This window comes from Cloeon dipterum, chromosome 4 (genome assembly GCF_949628265.1).
Source record: "Cloeon dipterum chromosome 4, ieCloDipt1.1, whole genome shotgun sequence".
Taxonomy (NCBI): Eukaryota; Metazoa; Arthropoda; class Insecta; order Ephemeroptera; family Baetidae; genus Cloeon; species Cloeon dipterum.
The window spans coordinates 1,340,123-1,361,856 of NC_088789.1; the positions used below are offsets into that span (position 1 = coordinate 1,340,123).

The 21,734-nt window shown below is 47.2% G+C and overlaps 1 protein-coding gene across 2 annotated transcripts in view; it reads right to left on the reverse strand.

The window, feature by feature from the left end:
- Utx (Utx histone demethylase) overlaps nucleotides 1-21,734 on the reverse strand; it is a 33,299-nt gene that overhangs the window by 6,459 nt on the left and 5,106 nt on the right. For both annotated transcript variants that reach the window (XM_065491894.1, XM_065491893.1), the window contains exons 5-8: nucleotides 3,193-3,368; nucleotides 2,322-2,450; nucleotides 2,027-2,252; nucleotides 90-1,305 (exon numbers count right to left, since the gene is read on the reverse strand). In XM_065491894.1, coding sequence (XP_065347966.1) covers nucleotides 90-1,305; nucleotides 2,027-2,252; nucleotides 2,322-2,450; nucleotides 3,193-3,368 — 1,747 coding nt within the window. The remainder of the gene's footprint in view (nucleotides 1-89; nucleotides 1,306-2,026; nucleotides 2,253-2,321; nucleotides 2,451-3,192; nucleotides 3,369-21,734) is intronic.

Sequence of the window (21,734 nt, forward strand, 5' to 3'; positions counted from 1 at the left end):
CAGAAAAATTATTATTTTTCATTTTAAAAATTTCTTAGATTTTTAGTGGTCAACTCAGACTCTAAAAAATAATTTAATCTGGTTCTCACCCTGATTTCAGGTGTCTTGGATCTGGTAGGTGGCGTCTGAAATTGGGGCGAGGCGGACGAGGAGCTAGCTTGGGGAACCATGACGGGCTCTTGCTTGAGGGCGGCGGCCAATTGCGCCTCAGAAGGCTTCACGTCCTGCTGGTTCAGCGGCGGCGTCGGGTTCGACTTTGCGTCGATGAAACTCGAGAGATCCTCACCAGGGCTGAGCTGCTTGAGCAGGTCCTCGGCCAGCGACGTGGTCAGGTCCTTCTGGGTTAGGATGGCCTGCAGGTCCTGCTCGCTGACGTGCGGGTGCTCGTCCCTGCCGACGGTGGGCAGCGCGGCCGACTGCTGCGGCTGCGCCGGCGAGAATTGTTGGTTCTGCACTTGCTGCGGCTGCTGGAACGAGTTGTCCGAGCGGGACGCGGTCAGCCCGTAGTTGGGGAACGGCGCTTGCGGCTGCTGCTGGTAGCCGGCGTTGCGGAATTGCGCCTGAGCCACGGCAGCCGCCTGCCCGGCGCCGCCCGCGGGCGGCTGCTGCCGCTGGGCCACCACCATCTGTTGCTGGTAGCGAGCCTGGCTGTAGCGCTGTTTCAGTTGCTGAAACATGTTGTGCTGGGCCGGCGTCAACGCGTTCAGGTTCTGTTGCAGCTGATGCAGCAAGTTCAAGTCCTGCGCCGTGAATATGGTGGAAGGTCGCGGCTGCTGCTGCTGCGGCGGCGCTGGCGAGCCGTCCTCCGTCTTGAGCCGCTTATTCTGTGCAAAAGGGGGCGGCGCCCCTCCGTTGGCCTGGCCGGTCGGGTAGCCCTGCGTGCCGTATTTCTGGAAGGACTGGCCGGGCCGCTGCTGGACCATCGGCTGCTGCAGACTCATCTGTCCGGCGTGCATGCCACCCTGCTGTTGCTGCTGGCGCGAGTTCATCTCGGCAGAGATCGGCAAGTTCCAGGCTTCTTCGATGGATGGCAACGGACGTCGCTTGCTGCTCACGCTAGGCATAGGAGCGCTTGCCAGGTGGTTCTGCAGGAATTTTATGCGCTGCGTGAGGTGCGGGTTCACGGGTTTGCTTGAACCTCTGGTCGCATTCACGAAGCAGGCGCACGCGTCTCTCGGCTGGCTGCACGTTTCGTACAAAATGCCGAGATTGGTCCACGCGGCTGTGTGGCTTTTATCTAGCTGAACTGCGCATATGTACGCTTGCAAAGCGTCCATAGGCTGGTTCTGCTGCTGGTACAGCACTCTGCAACACCAAATTCAAACGGTTAGCACATTGTTTGTTTACTGGAAAAAATCATGAGTCAGAAATTCTTACATTTCAAGTCACAGCTTGATTGGAATGCAGCAGAATCTAATTAAAAATAATGGACTAATCTCGTTCTCAAAGAAAAAAATAACTCTGAATGCACCGAGCACATGGAACGAGAAGATAGCAGCGCAAACAAATGATACTGATTCTCCACGTGGGAGGCACCTTCAACATAATACACAATCATGCGTACACAGCGCCACCATCGCGCACGCGCGTAGATACAGGGATGTTTCCTTAGAGCGGGCTTTTGGCATAAAAAATTCTAGATTTTTCGGTCGAATTTTTTGTGTGTGAAACCGAAATAATTGAAAAGGCGGCGTGACCGAGGGAATACAACATGGCGGCGCATCCCGCCCCCTATGAGCGGCGAGCAGTGCACTCTTACTCTTGCCCGCTCTTGCCTGTCCTGTCCACGCTGCCATATTGTATTCTCTCGTTACGCCCCCCTCTTCAGTTGTTTTGACGCCGAACATTAATAATTTCGGTTCCACGTACAGCAAAATATCTAGTATGTTTTCTAATATACTAGACAACTTCGAACACTTAAGGGCTTACGAAACTGGTGAATTGTTTTCGTAGCTATTTCCATCCCCTATGTATTTATGTGGAAATTCAAGCTAAACAATAAACAAGTAAGTTTAGTGTGACTTACCCAATTGAGCACCAGGTGTCCGCATTTCCTTCTGATTTTTCTACAGACTTGCGGTAAGCGATGAAAGCGTCGTGGACTTTGCCAACACTAGCAAAGCATCTACCGAGCAGGTAGAGTGATTGTCCAGACTTTGGGTCTGCTTCTATCGACTTGTTCAGGCAGTGGATGGCGACAGTTTCCCTGGGATGCTTTTCCCCGAAGGAGTCAACACTGTGGTACATCCATCCTGCGCCAATAAAACGAGTTGCTCGTTAGAACATCACATTATTACTTGCGAGAGGGGAAGCTTAACTACCTAATTGCCGGCAAACGTCAGCTTTCAGGTGATTGGGAAGATCTTTGTCTTTAAGAAGGATTTCGTAGTGCTCCTTGGCTACTTTGTGTTTGCCCTGGACTTCGTAGAGGTGAGCAATGTGGAAGCGGACTGAAACAAGCAACACACACGTCAGTCGAAACGACGAGCCTGACATTTAGAGAGAGCCTAATATCATCCATAATTATCGACGCCAGGTTGGTTGGTTTATAAGTAAATGCATTTGCGCAAATCGCCCACGCACCTCCAGGCCTTTTTTTAAACGCGGGAAAAACACTGCTTCTGCCTTTTCCCAAGTGAATCAGCGCGATTATCAGGAAAAAAGCGATTATTTGGGAACAGGAAAGCAGGCGGAGCAAAATCAGGCTTTTGAGGAAGTTTCCCGGAATTATTACGGGGGGCTGCGACTCCGACGGCGCTATTCTCAGGATTGGCGGCTGGCGCTGGCGAAAGTATGAGGTAGAGTGTATAGCGGTACTCAAACGTAATAAGGCTGCTCGTGCAGCAGCACCGCATGCAGGGAGCCACTTCTTGAAACAAAAAACGCACGCACAAGCCAGCAACCACGACTTGCTTCCGAGTAAAGCGAAAAATTCGATAAAATCCAATGCAAAAATATCTGAGAAAAAATTATTTGGCCAAATTATTCTAAAAATTCTTAAAGTAAAGGTATTACCGAATTTTTATTCGTTATTTAGTGGAGTAACAGTATTTCAACAATTTATGTATCGTTTCAAATATTTTTCCCCAGCAGAAATTCGTCCAAATACTTTAGAAATGCGCCAGAAAGACGAGTATAACCAAAAATCCAATCACCGAAGAGAAAATGAAATAGAAAATGAATTGTACTTACTTTCGACCTTGGAAAAGGTGCATGGGCTGGCGTCTATGAGCGCGAGTTGCAGGTGTTTCAGCGACGCAACGAGGTTTTGATTGATTTTGAAGATGAGTCCTAGTCTGAGATGGACCTCGTTGGCTCTGGAGAAGCTGGGGTCCACGTAGAGCACTTGTTGGAATGCTTTCACGGCCCTGTAATCACAAGCACGCGCGCAATTGTGAGTCTAGACTTGGACTGCGACTGGCTTGCACAGGCAAAAACATAATACTGAGAGTTGTGAATAGGCTGCGTGCGGGCTCCCTTCCTCCCGCCAGCCCGACTAACGGTGCCCGCGCGCCGAGGAAATCGCGAGTGATCCGACTGACATCAGCCATGTGTGTTTCTCCGCGGGCTGCACCGCTCATCAATGCAAATGCATGTGTCACTCGCGGATATTTCCCGCCGCGCGCGCCAATTTCCAGAGTGAATCAAAACTATTGCACGGCTCGATTCCCGGAAGGGAAAGGCACCTTTTAAAGGTTTTTCAACTACAAAACGGCCTGAATTTGGTTCCGCGAAAATGCGGTGCGCGCACACGAGGTGTGGAAATTGATATCGCGTGCCACCAAGTGCACGAACTTCATGCGCAGGCAAATAACGTGCCTTGCAGCGCCGTTTCTCCGACTTAGCCACTCAAATTCCGCAGTTTAGCACTTAAAATAGAGCTGAAGGCTACACGGAAGGCCAACATTTTCAGTTTACTTTCTGAACATTGACCCAAGTGACTGGCCACACCTGGAAAATCTCAGGATCGAAATTCCCCAGAAGCATGGAGGCCAACTAAACAATTTGTAATCTGGGCCCAGGCGGGGCCCTATGAGCCCGACAGCACCATTCGGGTACCAATCGATGCCCCTTGGTAAGGCGCGTTTGCTCGTGTTTATTCAGGTTTTTTCGGCTTAACAGGCGAAAATGGTTTTATTTTTCTTAAAATTCGACCGTTCGTCCGATCGTTGACCACGGCCCCTCATCGGACAGGTCTTTAATTGGGCGTCAACATGTGATAGTCAAATGACCTTTTACAGGGTAACCCGCGACCTGAGATACGCTTCCAGGCCGGTTTTTCATGCTTTTTCAACAATTTTGAGCATATTTGACGACGATTTTTCATCATTACCTGTGACCGACCTTCCTCAGGTCGCGCGACCTGAGATAAGGCCCCGGAATATTTTTTCCGGTTCTACCAGCGCCGTTATTTGGTCAATTTCGGCCACTTGTTGAACTACCATATTTTGTAATCAACATCTCCCGACTGAACCTTGAATTAAATCGTTATCAATAAGCCAATATAGCTGTAGCAACCAACCTTGATATTTAATATTTCATAACTGACAACCAGTAAGAACGGCAGATGGTTTTAAAATTAGATACAAACGAAATTTCAGTTATGCACGGCAGCGGAAATCGAACCAATAATTTGGAAGCGTCGGTCAGTTCGTGGGAATGGAGCGAAGGTGCACGCTCTACGGAGCGCATTCTTGGAAGCTGCTACGGGAGAAGAAAAGGAGAAGAGCCCACGCTCTTTTATTTCGAACCGACCAACCCTGTCTGATTATTTTATTTTGGGATGAGTCACATATTAGCGTCCTGGAGGCAGGGCGTTCGGAAAGGTCGTTCGCTCGCTGCAGGAAAATCGGACGGGAAAGACGAGCCGCATCATTACGATCTTCATGCGGTCTGATCAAGAATCAAGAGGGCCCGAATGTGTAATGGCCAACCACACCAGAGCATTCTTTTTTTTATTTTTTTGTTCTCCAGCCTGCGCTGGCGGCGAGCAAATTAGGTATTACGGCTGAGAAATGGAAACGCCTGCCGTTGTTGCTGCTGGGGCGAACCAAAGAAAACCTTGAGAACGCGATTTTCAGCAGAAAAAGCGGCAGCTGAGTGTAACGCAAGGAGAGCAACGCTCGTCAGGGCGATCAGCAGACGATTCGTTTGCATTTGGCATGCGAGAGGAGCAGATATACAAGGACACCGCCATTTCAATGCTCGATGGCCAATTTGGTGGGAATTTCCACACACTGGGTTTAAAATGGGAAATTTCAAGGAATTTTCCTCCGCCTGCTCTTATCTCGGCTTGTTTTTAGTTCGGAACGCGCGTTATCGTTTAAAGAGCCGGCATTTAAATTAATGGTGAGCACCGCGCGGCTCTTCGGTTTGGCAACAGGGCGGTGCGTCGGTCCATAGCCGGCCTTGAACTGCATCTGTCTAGGTGCTCTCTTCTCTGCTTCTCTCACTCCTTTTCTTTAGGTCCTCTCCAAAAAGCAGCAGCAGCAGCAGCAACCGGTCCTGGCGCGCGCGTCGCGGCCCCGCCTCGCCTGCCGCCCGCCCGACGATAAAAATGAGCTAAAAATGGCTCCAGCGACTCAAACACACCGCGCCGGATAAATTGTTACGGCGCAAGTAAGTACGTACGCTTCATGAACGGTCGTTGGCCTAGGTCGTGTCAGACGCGGCAATTGCTGCGCTCTTGCGCCCCGACCGGCCGGCCGGCGGCCCACCCACCAACAAAAAGAAAAGTGTATGTGCGCGGGAAAGCTGCTCCGGGGAAAGCGCAGCTTGATGCAAATTAGGCACAAAGATTTATCGCGGCCGCGGCGGCAGCGCAACATTGTTAGACGCTCAATTAACGATGCATCCGCGTGCACCAGCTGTCTGCATTGTTTTTGTGCCGATCACGACAGATAAGAAAACTGAAATGCCTATTAAGTTCTCAGGTGTACGGAAATCTTTGCTATCTAGACACATCTTTTACTTGCTTTGTTGCTAATTGGACGTGATTTCCACAGTTTTTCTCACCCAATAAATATTAATTCGTTCGTGCCGCGGAAAAAGTCCGATCTCGAACTTGCCACATTGTCCGAACTCAAAAATTTAAAAGGTCTTACCGACTCCATTGCATGCCCAGGACCACTGCCGGAATTGAAACCGATTTTCAAATTTTTCGCGCTCATACAAAAATTAAAACTAATTTCCGGTTTTACGGCTTCACGTGCGAAGATGGTTTTGTTTTTGTTAAAATTCGGCCGCTGGTCCGATAGTCGACCACGATCTCTCATCGGACAGGTCTTTGATTGGGCTTCAACCTGCGATAATCAAATGACCTTTTTCAGGGTAACCAGCGACCTGATATCCGCTCCCAGGACGGTTTTTAATACTTTTTCCACAATTTCGAGTACATTTGATGACGATTTTTCATCCTTTCCTATCACAGACCATCCTTTTTTATTTATTATTACATCATGGGTGTTAATTTGAAGCTGACGTCACGCTGATCACGTGACTGTGGTCAGAATCAAGTGAGTTCGGACAATTTTACCGTTGGACGTTTGCTACAAAGTGGCAAGTTGCAGACCAAACTTTTTTCCGCGGTACGAACGAATTCAGACTTTAGAGGTTGTTGACAAGCCAATTTGCACCGACGCACGAGCTGATACACGAATAAAGAAATTTGACACCTTCCGCTTAACAGGATTCCCGGCCGGGCGGGCGGTGTACAAAAATGCAGCCCCCGGTTTATTTGATGCATGAGATTACGATCACGTATGTCACGCGAACCTATATAGGGAGGAGAGGGTGCCCACCTTCTCATGAAATGTTTTCCGTCCGTTGAAGGGCTTCCATGCGAACGTGGCCTACCTCAACACCCTCGCAAATAATCGAGTAAGAAAGGACATCTGGCTGCTAATTGGGAGATTTCTCGAACTTTCCGATTAATTGCATGGCCTGTCTGTCGAGTGGCCATAAAGTTGGAAAAAACGGCTCCTGCTGCTGGATTCGAGGCAGAAGCAGCAGGTGAGAGGAAGTGGGTTGTTAATTTATATAAAAAGATGTGGAAACGCATCCGCTTGCTGCTTCCATCTGCACCACGTCGCACACGTGTCCCTTCGCCTTGAGGTTTCCAAGATCGGCTTTTCGACGTAGTGCAGGTGAAAAATTTGTGGTTCGGCCGTTAACGCTATAATCTCCGGGATAATCGGCACATGCTCAAATATTTGGCAATGCACGCGAATTCCGTTTAGCCTAACAACTTCCTGTTTGGTTTGGATGCGTGCGCATCCAATTGGAGGACAAAGCCAGAGTTATCTTATCGGTGCATAGATAAGAAGCGCGAGAGTATTTGCTGAAGAGCTATGTGGGCTAAGCGCACAAGTGGAGTAACTTCTGGGAAAACAGTTTCAGTCCCGTCGTCGATTCTTTTGTTTGGTTTGTTCCAGATTTATTTATTGCTCAGGGACATTGGCTGTCAGCTTCAGCAAATTATTATCACATACGAAAATTTCAAAACACACATCATATCGGACGATGTTTATCTGTCACTTGAGACGTGCGTTCTAACACCTCAGCCAGCACCCAAGAGATAGGAGAGCGGTTTCTGCTCGCTGCTTCTACCACCTGCGAGCCAGTTTCCAGCGCCGCCGACGACGCATTCAGTCAGCTGGCGAGAAGAAAGAAAGAAAAAAAGTCGAGCAGCAGTGTCAGTTTCACGTAGACCGGAGTCGAACGCGGACTATCGTAATAAAACGAACAGGTGGCTGGCTGACTGGCTGGCTGCGCATGCAGACGCAGATGGTGCGTGAGGCTGCGTCTTTTGTGAGGGCACGAGAGGCACAATAATTAGCTCACCTCAGGGGTGAGATGGATGAAAAACTTAATGGACGTCTGTTGTGAATGCTGCATTCAACCTTGGGTCTTGGGTCTAACTCTCACTCGGAATTAATTCGACGGCAAAGCTTTCGAGCGGGATTTTGCACCCCTGCCGGCGAGCTGAAGAGCGAAACAAGTTGCTACCCTTTGCATATGTAAAGACCGAGGAGAGGATTAGCGCGTGTGCATGTTAATTGAACTAAATATCGATTTTGATTTGCGCCAACATGGCCGGCGAAAAAGGCTCTCCTTTGAGCAACAGTAGTAAAAGCTCAGAGCGAATTTGGTTTGGTGACAGAAGCCTGCCAGACAATGAGGGGAAACGGCTGACTGAGTGCTGAGAAAGCAAGCGTACAGTTTAAATCCCGAGAATAATAGGGGCTGATCCTCCCCCGTTGATTTTATTACTACTCCTACAGCCGGCATGAGCGCTTGGCCTACGTGCACATCGGCCACGGCAGCACGCCGTGGCGGGGGAAGCGATGGAAAGAAAAGTGCAATAAATTGCGGTCGCTCCAAATATTATCCCACGCGATTGTGTTTCAGGTTGCATCCGATTTTCAGCCGACCAGACCATTTTGTGTGCTAGCAACATATTTCCATTTCGATTTAATGGTAAATCAGCTTGTTGTAGTACAAGTCCGTGATCAAGTGATATTTAAATTTAACATGAGCTCCGTCCCAGGGGGGTGCGAAGTGAATTTTCTCTATCCCGGCCAATGATAATAAATCCACCCCCTCGGCGTGTGCATTTGGCATCGTTGGACGGCTGGCTGGCTGGCCAAGCGACAGCGAGTCATCAGAAGTGCATGCGAATCACAACCCTTTACTGACTGAGCAACAGGCCGCGCTGCATGAGAGGCACCTGGTTGTAAGCAGGTTGAATAAATTCGTCCGCAATCTCAACGTACGTTTATTAAATAACGAATAAAAAATACTTCTCCAGCCCGATGTGAAATTCAGATGAGTTTGTTTGTTTTCGATTTCCGCGGACTCAGCGTCGCTCTTGTTTGTTATTGAAATTTCCTATTAGCGCAGACATAATAAAAATAAACGCCGCCTGCTTTTGACGTCTGGCTGGGAGCTTTGGGAATTCATTTATGCGCGCGGTGGAGAGAGTTCTGTTGCTTGTTTGTGCTTGATCTGAATTCGCAACGAAGTTTTTCTACTCGTAATGCGATTGAAATGAGAAGCAGACGTGAATGCGTAATTCAGCGAATCTGCTTTCTTCAACGTACTTACAATTTCATGCCAAAAATATGCACCCAAGCTTTTCCCGCCTTCAAACGTTACACAGCCACAGCTGTCAAATGGACGACGTAAAGACGGCACAAAACCGTCATATAGCCATCTTGTGACGACAACACTGAGTGGAATACCTGCAGCGTAAAGCGATTTTGTATCAAAAGAGAGGGTTAAGCAGGACCGGGAAGGGGTAAGAAAGCGCGCGAGCTTCGGTTCGGGGGGAAGAAATCATCAAGATGCATGCATGTGTGTGGACGGCGGACGTTGAGCAGCGTCACGGACTCTCTCTCTCTTTCTTTATTCAAAGAAGTTGGCTGGCTGGTTAACATACATAGGGTGCATCCAGAGGGGCAGATGGCGGCTCGCGGAGGAGACGGCGCATTCGGCTCGGCGTTTCACGTGCGCTCGTTTTCTGCTCGTTTTGGTGCTGTGCGGTGCCGATCAATGAAACTGGCTGGCGGGCCAACAAGCAGCAGCGGCAGCGGCAACCAACCAACCAGCCAACCAACCCTCCGCCATCCCTTCTGACTGCTGACGAGCAAGCGGGGCGGACGTTCTCCCTCGTTTTGCCATTATGCTGGCTGGCTGGCTGACGGAATTTGCACCTTGTGTGCGCCCGCTTGCTAAATTGCTTATTCGACCCGCGGGTGGTGCGGTGCTAGCGGTGCTGCCGATGAGCAGGATTAATTCAATCGGTCCGGCTGCAGCATAGATGCACACCGAATCCGAGAAGTCAGGAAAGTGTTTTCGCCACAATCACGATTCATTCCACGTGGTCAGAGCAAGCAAATAAAAGTGCCGATTATGATCTTGGCAGCCACGGTCTCGATAGTGCAGATTTCCGCCAACGCTTTTTAAACACAAGAGTGCCTCTCGCTGCGAATGAATAAATTACTGAAGGAAATACGTACTTTCAGAGTCAAAATTACTAAAACAAACCATTAAAAACCGGCCTGGGAGCGGATCTCAGGTCGTGGTACCCTGAAAAAGGTTGTTTAGGTACCGCAAATCAAAGCCCTTCTCGAGACCTGTCCGATGAAGGGTCGCGGTCGACGATCGGATGAACGGCCGAATTTTAAGAAAAATAAAACTATTTTCGCCCGTGAAGCCAAAATAACCGGAAAAATTAATTTTAATTTTTCTATGGGCGCCAAAATTCTGAAAATTGGTTTCCAGACCGACAGCAGTTCTTTGCGTGCTATGAATTCCGTAAATCCCTTTAATTTTGCTGCGTTTCGAAAAAATCACAAATTTATGTTATCCTTACGAAGAAAGTGCAAAAATCGCCACAATCATTCCACGTGGTCAGAGCAAACAAATAAAATGCCGATTTTGATCTTGGCACCCGGTGTCGATAGTGCAGATTTCCGCCAACGCTTTTTAAACACTAGAGTGCCTCTCGCGCTCCGAATGAATAAATCACTGCAGGAAATACGTGCTTTCAGAGTCGCTGATGTGGAGTGTTTTCTTTTATTTCCGTCACTTGGCGGCGAATTTAGACATACGGATTTCGACTAGCGCAAAACGCATCTCCTGCACCCTCGAGCGTGCCTGTTTACGTCGCAATTCACTCATTGAAAATATATATATAGGGGGTGAGCCGAGCCGTCTAGAGTAAAAAATGCTTGCATCCGCACGAAGCAAACGGTCCGCTAGTCCTGATCAATTTTCCTCTCCGCTTTTTATTGCAGGGCTGCTTTGCACCACAAAGAAGAGAGAAATACACCCTCAATCGCTAAGCTGTCCTTTTTAAATTGGACACAATAACAACAGCCTGCCCGGCTGGCTGCTCCTGGCTGCTGCTCGGAAGAATTCCTTTCTTCGAACTGTCGATCACAGGGGACTATTTAAAACTGCGTCTGGCACAACCTTGGCTCGCAATTGAGCGCGAGATAAGAAAAAGCTCATTCCGAGTCCCCTACTCTGGGCGATTTATTTCGAGTGCGGCGGCGGAGGTGAGACTTCATTTTGAATTAATGGCACCGAAACAAATTTATTTCTTGGCCGCGCGGCGAGAGTGTAAGAGAGGCTAAGAGCGCACACGACGCGCGTATTTCAAGGCAAATGACCGAGTGCGAGCCAGCGTTTATTTTCGCATCTGGCCTGCCGCTTTTCGTTCAGTACCAGCAGCCGCAGCTCGCGCTAACTAAACATCTTCATAAGCGACACACGCACGGCCCAAACTTTCAGGCCCAAGTGCTCTCTCTATTTAGATTGGCCGTAGCACGTGTAGAAAGGACGAAAAGAAGCCTTCCGAGTGCAGAGCAGTTTCTTTGCGGGGGGTTGACATTCATGCGAATGAGGGTGGAAGTAAAACACAGCAGCACCGCGCCGCTTAATTGGCAAAGTTCAGAGTGAGAGCGTTATTCTCTACAAAAGGTGTGCAGGCATTTTTCAAGTAGTCGTATTCTTTGTTATCGCAGGAAGGCTCGGTGAATAAACAAGACGTGTTTTCATTTAACGCACATATTGTGTCAGTTGCACTCTGATTTTGAAATTCGTTACAACTCACAAACAACACAAGACTTTGAGTCATTCTAGAGGACACGGAGCTTGAAAAAAATCTCTGCTTCATAAAGAGATGCTCGGCCTTGTTCATTTTGCAATAATTTAAACAAAATGTCATGCACAACAGTCATTTTATTTCTTCTTCTTTCAACAGCCGAAAATACCTCCGGCCAAACAAACAGTGTGGCCAGAAAATTATCCACGCACACGGTTTAACAAAACCAGGTGCGGTGAATAATTTATTGCCGAGACCGAAAGGCACCCTCGACGTTAACAAAATCGCCGGCACGACTTCCTAACTCCCTCCCTCGCTAGACAGGGGCCATCTGCATGGTATTGCACACGCTCATTATGGTCGGCGAGGCAAACAAGGTATGCGGGTGTTGCTTCGCTCGCAATAATGGCTAGGCATTTCAGAGATAGGAGCGCGTGTGCATCTGCGGCAGCTTTGCGTCACTTTTTTAATTCTGCAGAGCGGCGCGGGCCTTTAAACGCGAGCGCACAATGCAAACAAGTTTGTGTGTGTGCTTCATGATCTCGGACAATTAAATCTCGATAAAAGCCGCGGGACCTTGGAATGCGAACACGCGGCTGAAGGGCTAATTTGCGCCGCTAGAGCTAATTGCACGTGAGGTGGAAATTTAAGAAATAAATGTTATTCAGTTTCGAAACTGCTTCCATTTATCTCAAGAGTATTCAGTTTCAGCTTTCAGCGATGGGAGTTTAAAAGCCGTCCAGAGAGTCACGCGCGAAACTTTCTTCTCCGCGTATATCATATTATTTTCCCTCAGCATCGCATATTATGTGTTTTCAAACAAGAAAGTCGGCCAAAACAATGAATGTGTCACCCAGCGTCGACCTTGCGTGAGCGCTGAATAAATTTGAAAGAGATTAACATTCGGAAACGTCTTTGATCACATTTGTCCAGTGCTGCGCTCGAGTGCATGAATGCCAACCGACCAACCAACCAACTTGCTCGATTACAACAAAATAAAACCTTGTGCGCGGACAATGCACCGCGGAGCAGCATAGCAGCAGATCAGAGAGCAGTTTGCTGCAGCAGCAGCAGCAGCAGCAACAGTTTTATGACCGCGACCAAGGTCGCCCACCCCCAGAGTGAGTAGTCGTTGTTTTATTTACTCGCGCGCGCAATGCATGTGTGCAATCTCTCGCATTTTCTATTACGAGCAAAACACTTTGCGCCGCTACAACAACAATAACGAATGACGACGAGTTGGGAAAACTACAAGAGGCGACCTTTCAGACTTCTTATTGCTGGAGACGCGAAGGGCAAAGCAAAAAATAGTTAGTGTGGTGTACGCGCGAGGAAGGCTGCACAACGTCATAACCAAAGATTGAGGTCGGTGCATTTTGATTTGTTTCATGCTAATTTAAATTTCTCTTGAGCAAGGGGGCTTCCCTGAAATTGCGTCACACAGGAGAGAGAAAAAAATTACGCATTCAAGTCAGTGATGGATTCTTGCGAATCGCAAACCACGTCCTTGAAGCTATAAAAAACTTAGATATTCCCTTTGCAACTCATCTTCTGCAAAAAAGAGGAATTTCTTTCCATATAATTCCGTCTCACTGCTGCGGTCTGCTGATATAAGAGGAAGAGGCGGTGCAGCGTGACACGAATTTGATTGAAAAAGTAGGTTTCCGCCGGCGTGTGTGTGTGTGTGTGTGTCTGCCTTTGGTGCATCAGCACAGTTAGATGGCGCAGCTTGCATGCGCACCAAAGCATCACAAAGCATGCCTCCGTTCTCCGTTGGAAGGCGGTGCGCGGTGCGCGCGGTTAGTTGGGTGGGTCATCGACCTTCAATAAGTGCAACAAACACCCAGCTCACACCACTCTGATACCAATATTTTCATACGTGCATACACGATCGAGCGAAAAGCAAGTCTGCACGCACGCTGCCTTTTGCAGTTCGCGAATTAGCGCAATCAGCCGACGACGCTGCTTTTTGTGCTTATCGGCACGCCTCATCGTTGAAAATATCAATTGTCGGCCGTATACGGAGCGTTTGCAAAATTTAATTTAAATGGATAACGGTGTTGCAATTCAACGGGGGTTAGGTTGCGACCTGCATTGGTTCCCGCCGTTCAGAATTCAATATGGTGTCAAAATAATAAAAAGACAGTCCAGCGGTCAACCAGAAGCGTCAAAAAAGAGGCGTGCCGACCTAATAATTTCATTCCCGCGTATTTTGTTACATTTCCATTAGATTGACGTGCCATCTAAGAAATAACAACATAAATTTTCAAAGACAATTTTATTTTCCAGCCATACTCTACCAGACGCTAACCTTGTGTTTGAATTGATAAAGTAGGTTATTTGCGGATTAGTCAAAGTTCCAACGAACATACAAGAAACTCAAGGTCGTAAAAACGGCCACCCTGCTGTCAACAACGAATGCACTTCTTATTTTTTTTGCTTTGTTAAAAAAGATCCTCCATGAGAATAGAAGGAGGCTTTTATTTTTTTATTTTTACACGTGAACCCAATTTTCCATGCGTGTGGATTATATACCAGTGGTCAACGGGGGTGAACAAAAGACGGCTTTAAATTATAGCTCTACGCTGGGTTTTTTAAGGTATTGACTGTCAGCATTGAGGCCGTGTGAACACAAAAGAACAAAGAGAGAGTCGGCCAAGGGAAGCAAGACCCAAAAAATCAGTTTTGAAACCCCTATGTTTCTTTTTTTCTTTCTAAGTTTGGAAACATTGCGGCACGTAAAATGTCACCACACACGAAGCATTAAACAAAAAGTTTAGTACAATGGAATTATGCACGGTTCGATCTCAAAAGAAGCGCAGGCACAGATCTTGCGCGAAGGGTGTACGGTGTACGTGCTTCTGATCAGGCTCCCTCCTGCTCTTTGTCGAGAGAAATCACCTGCATACGAGATGGAATATATGTATAGAGAGTGCAGGTGGGCAACGACGCATTTTGGCCCAACATCTGCCGCCGCCGTAGATTGTAAACACTCGCGTAATTCGAGGGTGGAAGGGAGTCTTTTCTCTTGTTGTTTATTTTTAAGAAAATTGAAGACTCCTACGCGGCGGCCCCTTTATTGCAGCGCGCACCTGGGAATTCGTGCACTCCTTAATTGGCCAAAATGCACTTTTTGCTGTAAAACTAATTATTGCTCCTCCACGAGTGCGCTCAAGGCTTTCTCGGAAGCTTAATGGACAGCGCATAAATTATTCTGATCAATCGAGAAGTACACACGTCACACACTAGTTTACTATTCGAGCGGCGCGCCTCGTCGTCTTATTCCTCTCGTTTTCAGCTCAATTCGCGCGCGCAGGCAGACGGTGCACACAAGGCGATGCTGGCAACAAAAAGCTGCGAATCGCAAAGACCGACAGACCGACCTGCCGCGTGCTGTTAATTCGCAGGTTGAACGACCTTGCCTTTTTCTTGCGAAGCTGGCTGGCTGGCTGGTTGGGCTCTCGGTTCACCGCCTGGCGAATAGATCCTAGAGAAGAAGAGTGGAGGGACGCCCGCCGCCTCGCATCACGAGTCACATACCCACGCGAATCGCGCAATGTAATAAAACTCGTATTTTAGTTTGGCGGGGTTCGAGGGCGCTGAATTCCGCGGAATTAGGGTGTGGAACTCTGGCTCTCCAAGGTCCCCGGAAGAAGATGCTGGGCGCCGGCACTCGAAACCCCCGGCCGGGCCGCCGCACACGGGACACGCGGCAGCCAGTTTCGCTCGCTTCCTCCCGGCAGGCTGGAAGGATATTTTATATCTCACGCGCCGGCAGACAGACAGTGCGGGCCGCCGAGCGTACTTTGGGCAGGAAACTACTGTCAGCCAGCCTATTCAAATATGGCCCATTTAAGCAGAAAAAGACGCCGCGGAGGAGAGGGAAAGAGATAAAAACATGTGTGCGTCTAGGATGCGGCTAAAAAATGGAAGTAATTCGTGCTTTGTTGACAACTTCTGCCAGAAAAACCGAACGGAATATGTGAAAATCCAGTTTGTGTGACCCACAAAGTGTATGAGAATTCAAGATTTCATTATACGGAAGTGTGTATTAACAATGGAGGAGCGCTGGCTGCCGAGAAGAAGACAGCACCCTCCTGCATCCCCTTTGCTTAGAAAGGCCTATTTCGGATGCGGCGTTGCCACGTCGGCCGCGAGTGCAGGCAGCTGCCCTCTGATTTACAGCCTTATACCTGCACACAACAACAAAAAATGACGATTCGTTTCTTCTTTTTTTCTCACTGATAGAGAGAGACAGACAGAACCATGCGTTGCCCAAGCTTTTCCCTCCCGAATACAATGAAATATACAGCTTGTTTGCTTTACATGGAGAGAGAGAAAAAAATACCGTGCCTCGGAGGATGGTCGCATTTTAACGCACTTTCGGCACAATTTACTCGAGACTCGAGGGGCGCAATATTCAATTATTGCATTGTTTTGTCCACGTGCTAGTAGAGGAGGACCGCCCGCTGCTTGGCAACGAACCGCGGACCACGCGCGTCAGCTGATGCCGACGCCTTATCGGTCAGTTTACTACAGCTACATAAACAGATTAATAATCGTCAATTTAACAACTTCCTCTGGTGACCGCACCGGAAGCCGAGAGAGCACCCACCGAAAAAGGCTGCTCATTTGCATTCTCGAGCCGAGCACTATTTTCGTCCTTATGTTTGAGACGTAAAACCGATGAAAAAAACCCCTGCTTTGTCCGCTCCAAACTCCGCGGATAAACAACAACAAAAACAGGACGGTTTCACAAACAAAAATCTCTGGCCTTTAAGAGTCTAGAGCCCCATGTAAACAAGGAAGTGAAAGCAGGCTCTGGTAGGTAACTAACTAGCTCTCTTCGTCTGCTGACCAAATTGCAAATTACCCGCCAGCCAGCAGCAAAATCTCATCAAGAAACCCGTCCGCTGCATAAAATTCCCAGGGTGATCCCTGACCAAAATAAAATAAAAAATGTAACGAGGGTGCTTACCAGCAGCGCTCAGGTCACTTTTTCCTCAGCGGGCGTCCGAGGACAGGCAGTGAAGGATCAGTCTTATGTGTAAATCCGGCTTGAAAAACCCGGCGAGCACACGGACAGTCGGGGGGCAACTGGGGACGAGCGGGTGTCCGCTTTTCCGACCGACACGGACACCGACACAATGGCAACTACTCGCCAGCTAAAGGGCCCTCCGCGTACTGAACTCAAACTCACTACTTTAAAGGCGGCTGCCGTTGAGCAGCAGTGCCGCGAGAGGCGCTGCCGTCGGCCGCGAGCGCTGACCCGAGCGAGCGAGCGAGCGTCAGGAGGGGAAACGGCCGCTCGCTCCGTGCGGCGGGCCCCCGCGCCCCCCGCCAATACGCACACACACATACACACACGCGGCGCGGCACGGCTGCTCCCCCTGATTGTGAGCACATCAGAGAATACACGTACAAGCGCACGTTCTCCGCTCGCTGCCTACCTGCACTGTCTGTAGAAAAAAAATGGACCGAGCCAACTAACTAAATTCGTGTACGGACCTATTTCTGATAGCGAGTAACGACGCGCCCAGATTCGGAGTAACTAACAATAAGAGAATGATTAAGGAGTTTCTGCAATAAAATAAGAGACTATAGACGGCAAAACTGTTAAAAGTTACAGTCTGACAATGAGGGGACGATCCGGAAGTAGGGTCGCCCTATGTTTTGACTTGATGTCGATAAATTTACTCGGAATCAACAATAGCCGAGTAGGGGCAACACACAGGTAATCTGAGTTGAAGGGGGACCTTTTGCCATTGCCTCGATCTCATGTGATAATACTGTCGATTTCACGCTCAAAATGAAGTTTTAATTAAAACGGTGGCTTTTGTAAGAGGAGTCATTTTCGCAAATAAAAATGACGGTACTTTGTTTTGTTTACTTGAATTTTTAATTGCACGCTGAAAATCCGGTTCGAAAAATTTCCGCAGGTGAAAAAGGGTCAAAAACTAAAAATTTAAGGAGAAAAAAAATTCTTTCGGTCCTTCGACCAGGTGTTTAGTATTAAAAAATGATATATTTTTTGATGGGCGTGAAACCGAAATGTTCAGAGTCGAAACAGCCAAAGAGGGGGGGCGTAACTGAGGGAATACAATATGGCGGCAGGCTCGCCGCTCATAGGGGTGTGGTGCGGCGCCATGTTGTATTCCCTCGGTTACGCCCCCCTCTTCAGCTGTTTCGACGCCACACCTTTCGGTTTCATGCAAATAAAAATATATATAGTATTTTTTAAAACAAAACACCGGTCGAAGGAAATATCCCTGTCATCTGGGAAAAATAATTCGGCTAACAATTAGCCGCTCGTGCCAGCCGAGACCTTTAAAAATTTGTGGGGCGTCCTCGCCAGTCGATTCTTTATTTCCAGCTGAAAGGCGAATAATAGAAACTTGTTGACTCGCGCCTACGTGGAGAGATAGCAGGCACGTGTGTGTGTTGGCCGTAATGGGGACGCGGAGTGCAAGTTGCATTGGAGAAATGCATTAAAAGTGGACAGGTCGGCCTTCGCAGCAGCTCAGACGAGCAAAGGTTACACAATTTGGTCAATGACGCACGATCACTGCTATTTCTAGCGGCCGCGATAACAAATCTCAGGTGAAATGAGCGGGCGGGGGGAGCGACAATTAAGATTCTTGTTATGAATGGTCTGGTTTTGGCGAGTGGGCCACGTTTGTGAACCAGTCCCACGCACGGCGGCGGCAACGAAAAGGCGACTCTCCTCTGACTTATAATGCTCATTTATGCTCGAGTCAGCGCGCCGCACTCGCATGTTTTATATTTATATTGTTCATTCATTTGTTTTGCCGCAGCTTAATTCATTTCGCGCAGGTGCTGCGCGTTGCCCTTTTGATGCACGTGCAAATCAAAAGCGACGCACAGCAGTCGGCACTCGCTTTTGTTTTCAAACAAAACACTCTTTTCCAGCACTTCTTGTGACGAACGGAAGAAGCCGTCGCGGATAATAAATACTTTTAAATTGCGTATAATAAGGATATTTTTACTCCACGTGGAGTTTTCCCCATGGAATAAGGCTGAAAATACCAAACGTTGAGGAATTTCAGGCATTCTTTTCTTGCATTGACAATTTTTGACACAATTTAAGCTGAGGGTACAAAATCATTAGAACTAACCCCCCTCTACACAAAAGCTCTGACCTTGCTTTTTTATGTGAATTGAATAGACACGAAAGCTGTGTTACCTGCTACTCCTTTTTGGAATCTGCTGCTTTTTTGAATAAAAGCATTCTTGCTTTTGAATAGGTTTGACAAAGAACCGCATGTCAAAAAACGTCATTTAAATTCTGTTTGCAAGCAGGTAAGAAACGATTTTTTATTTATTTTGTAAACAGGAAGGAATTTTTGTAGGCTATTTCCTTTCAGCTTCGGTAGCAAAATGAGCAACATTCCAATTTATTTCAATCGGGGAGAGGGTAAGCTTGGCTGATAATTAGATCAGATTCTGGCAACTCGACTGGAGCAGAAAACGAGCAAGTCGGCTAGAAAATAATACTCGAGCATCTCGGTGTATCATGCAAGCTGGTCGCGTGGAGTGGGAATAGATGAAAGATTTCCTCCCCCAGTTCACTTGGCTGACTGGTCATTTTCATCAGCGCGCGGCATTCCAAGACGATCCAATGAATATATTAATAACAACAAGCGAGCCAGTCATCGTCACTATCTACTCCGTGAGGTGTCGCTTTCCAACTTTGGTCGAGATTTAATTAAAAAGAGGCTTTTGACTCAGAATTACGGCTCTTCATTTGGACAATTTACTCGGTTTTTGGTCATTTCGACTGAATTATCTCATATTTTACCTCTAAGAGGCCGGAAATATATTTTGAAACAACAAATTTCTCGTCCAAAATTATAAATATCATCAAGATTAAATTTTAAGAATAATTCGAAATTCTTACATTACAAAACGAATGAGGCGTGACTTTTTTCACGTTTCAAAAATGTCTGAATGATTTTGATATGTTAAAACACATTTTTATCTGGAAAATGAAAATGAAAACGTTCAAAAATATTTTGAAATGTTTGTAATAAGTTTGTTAAAATTGCATAATAATTTACGCAATAAATCTTTTCAAAAGTGTGTAATAAAATAAAAAATAAATAAATAATAAATAAACAACATAACGCAGCACATTTATTGTCCTAACAATTCCGAAAAAAACCAGTGTAAAAATGTGCATTAGGTTTTTAGTAAATTAGACGGTGTTAGACTATTATTTAGTTGCTTTTAGATGGCTTTGGCAGTTTAAGACGGTTTAAAATATAGTTCAATTGAAGGGCTGCAAAATACCAGCATAAAAAAAATAATAATAAAAATGCAGTGCAGTGGTAAAAAGAAGTTTTTTTCAATTTTTACCAGTTTCCTGCAGGCAATGTTTGCATTTCTAATTGTTTTAGCTCATTACCTCGACTTTAAAAATTGTAAATGTTAAATTTTTGGAGTAATTTAGGCACAGCAACTGACAATTTAAAAGAAAAATTCCGCACAGTAGAGGAAATTTTGACAACTCCGTCCGCAATTTTGGAATTTTCACTAGGGAAATAAATATGAAATAAATTAATTTCTTGCGCAAGAAATTGGTATAAATTTAATAGTAAGGAAGTTCAACTGGCTTAAAATCGTATTATTCGTACGCATTTGATAGTTCCACAACGATTGGAAGCTCAGAAAAAAATATTGGTCGTCTAAAATTCACGGCCATGCAATGTTTTTAGTGGAAATTTATTTAATTGAAAATATTCCCAGAAACCCCATTTTTTGGAATCACGAGTTAAATTTAAATTATTTTTTTCATCTTCTAATTTTTCTCCCCTTAACCCACGCTTGCATAGTTCTCTTTCTTCGACCTCAGCACACACAAACGGGGCTGAATAATGTATGGTCGGTGCAGCGCGCGAGTCGATTTCGGGAGCACCGAAAGGAGGAAGCGCGAATTCAGCAGGCAGTGCACATCTTTCTCCCTTGGCAACCCCGCGCACGCACGGGGTGGCAGGAAGACGGCCGGCGGTCGGCCGCCCCTTATCCCTCCGCCCCACCACACCACACCAACCCCATCCCTATTCTGATCGATACAGGGGTGCATGCGGCAACTCGGGAGGGAGGGAGCCGGCCGACGTTGCCATGTGCAAACGCACGGCTAAACAAATCTGCAGGGTGGCGGCCGGAATCATTAAAAAATCGGACGCGGTTGATCCGTCGGCTGCATTCGCGATGAGTCAGTGCGACGCCCGGGGGCCGCCACCCCCCGAAATGCACTATTAACCCCTTTCCTGATGCGCTCGCTGCCGGGGGAAGCATTTGCGAAAGCGAAGAATGACACTTTAAAGTGTGAAAATTGCCCCTTGATTAGTTTTCTGAATGGAAAGCCGTAATTTTAAACGTGGGAAATTAAATAGAGGGTGCGGCAGAGATTTAAATCGAATTAAAAAGGGCGGGCTTTTTAAATCACTCCAAATTATTCAAATTACAGGAGTATTTTTAATCTTCAGCCCACCGGGGTCCAGGTTTGCGATCTGTGTTGGTTTCCCGCCGGTCAGGAGTCAATATGGCGTCGAAGTAATAGAGGCCAATCAGGAGACAGTCCAGCGGCCAATCAGAAGCGTCGAAAAAGAGGCGTGCCGACCTAGTAATTTCATTCCCGCGTATATTTTGTTACATTTCCATTGGCCTGATGTGCCATCTAACGGCCGATTCACCAATTAACGGCGTAATCAGCTGTTATTAAAGAAATTAGAACTAAAATATTCATTTTGCTGACCGGTATTTTCATGATCAATTTTCCAAGCCATGTTTTGTAATTTTCCCGCCGCACTCTACCCGACGCGTGAATACGACCCCTTCAGTCTCAATAAAACCCATCTGAACCTGCGTCACCCATCTTATTAAATTTGGAGCGACAGGCTGGTTGCACTCAACAGCTGATGACACCGGTGTCAACGCGATCACGCTCTCTAGCCGTAAACACTGCAAATCGAAGCGCCGCATTTATGAATTATGTGCACAGCCCGCGCGAATTTGCATGTTTTGTATTCTAGTTGCGTCAACAACAAGCGCCTGCAGTCGCGATAATGGATTGCCGTTGCGAAAAGCACCCGCCGCGTGT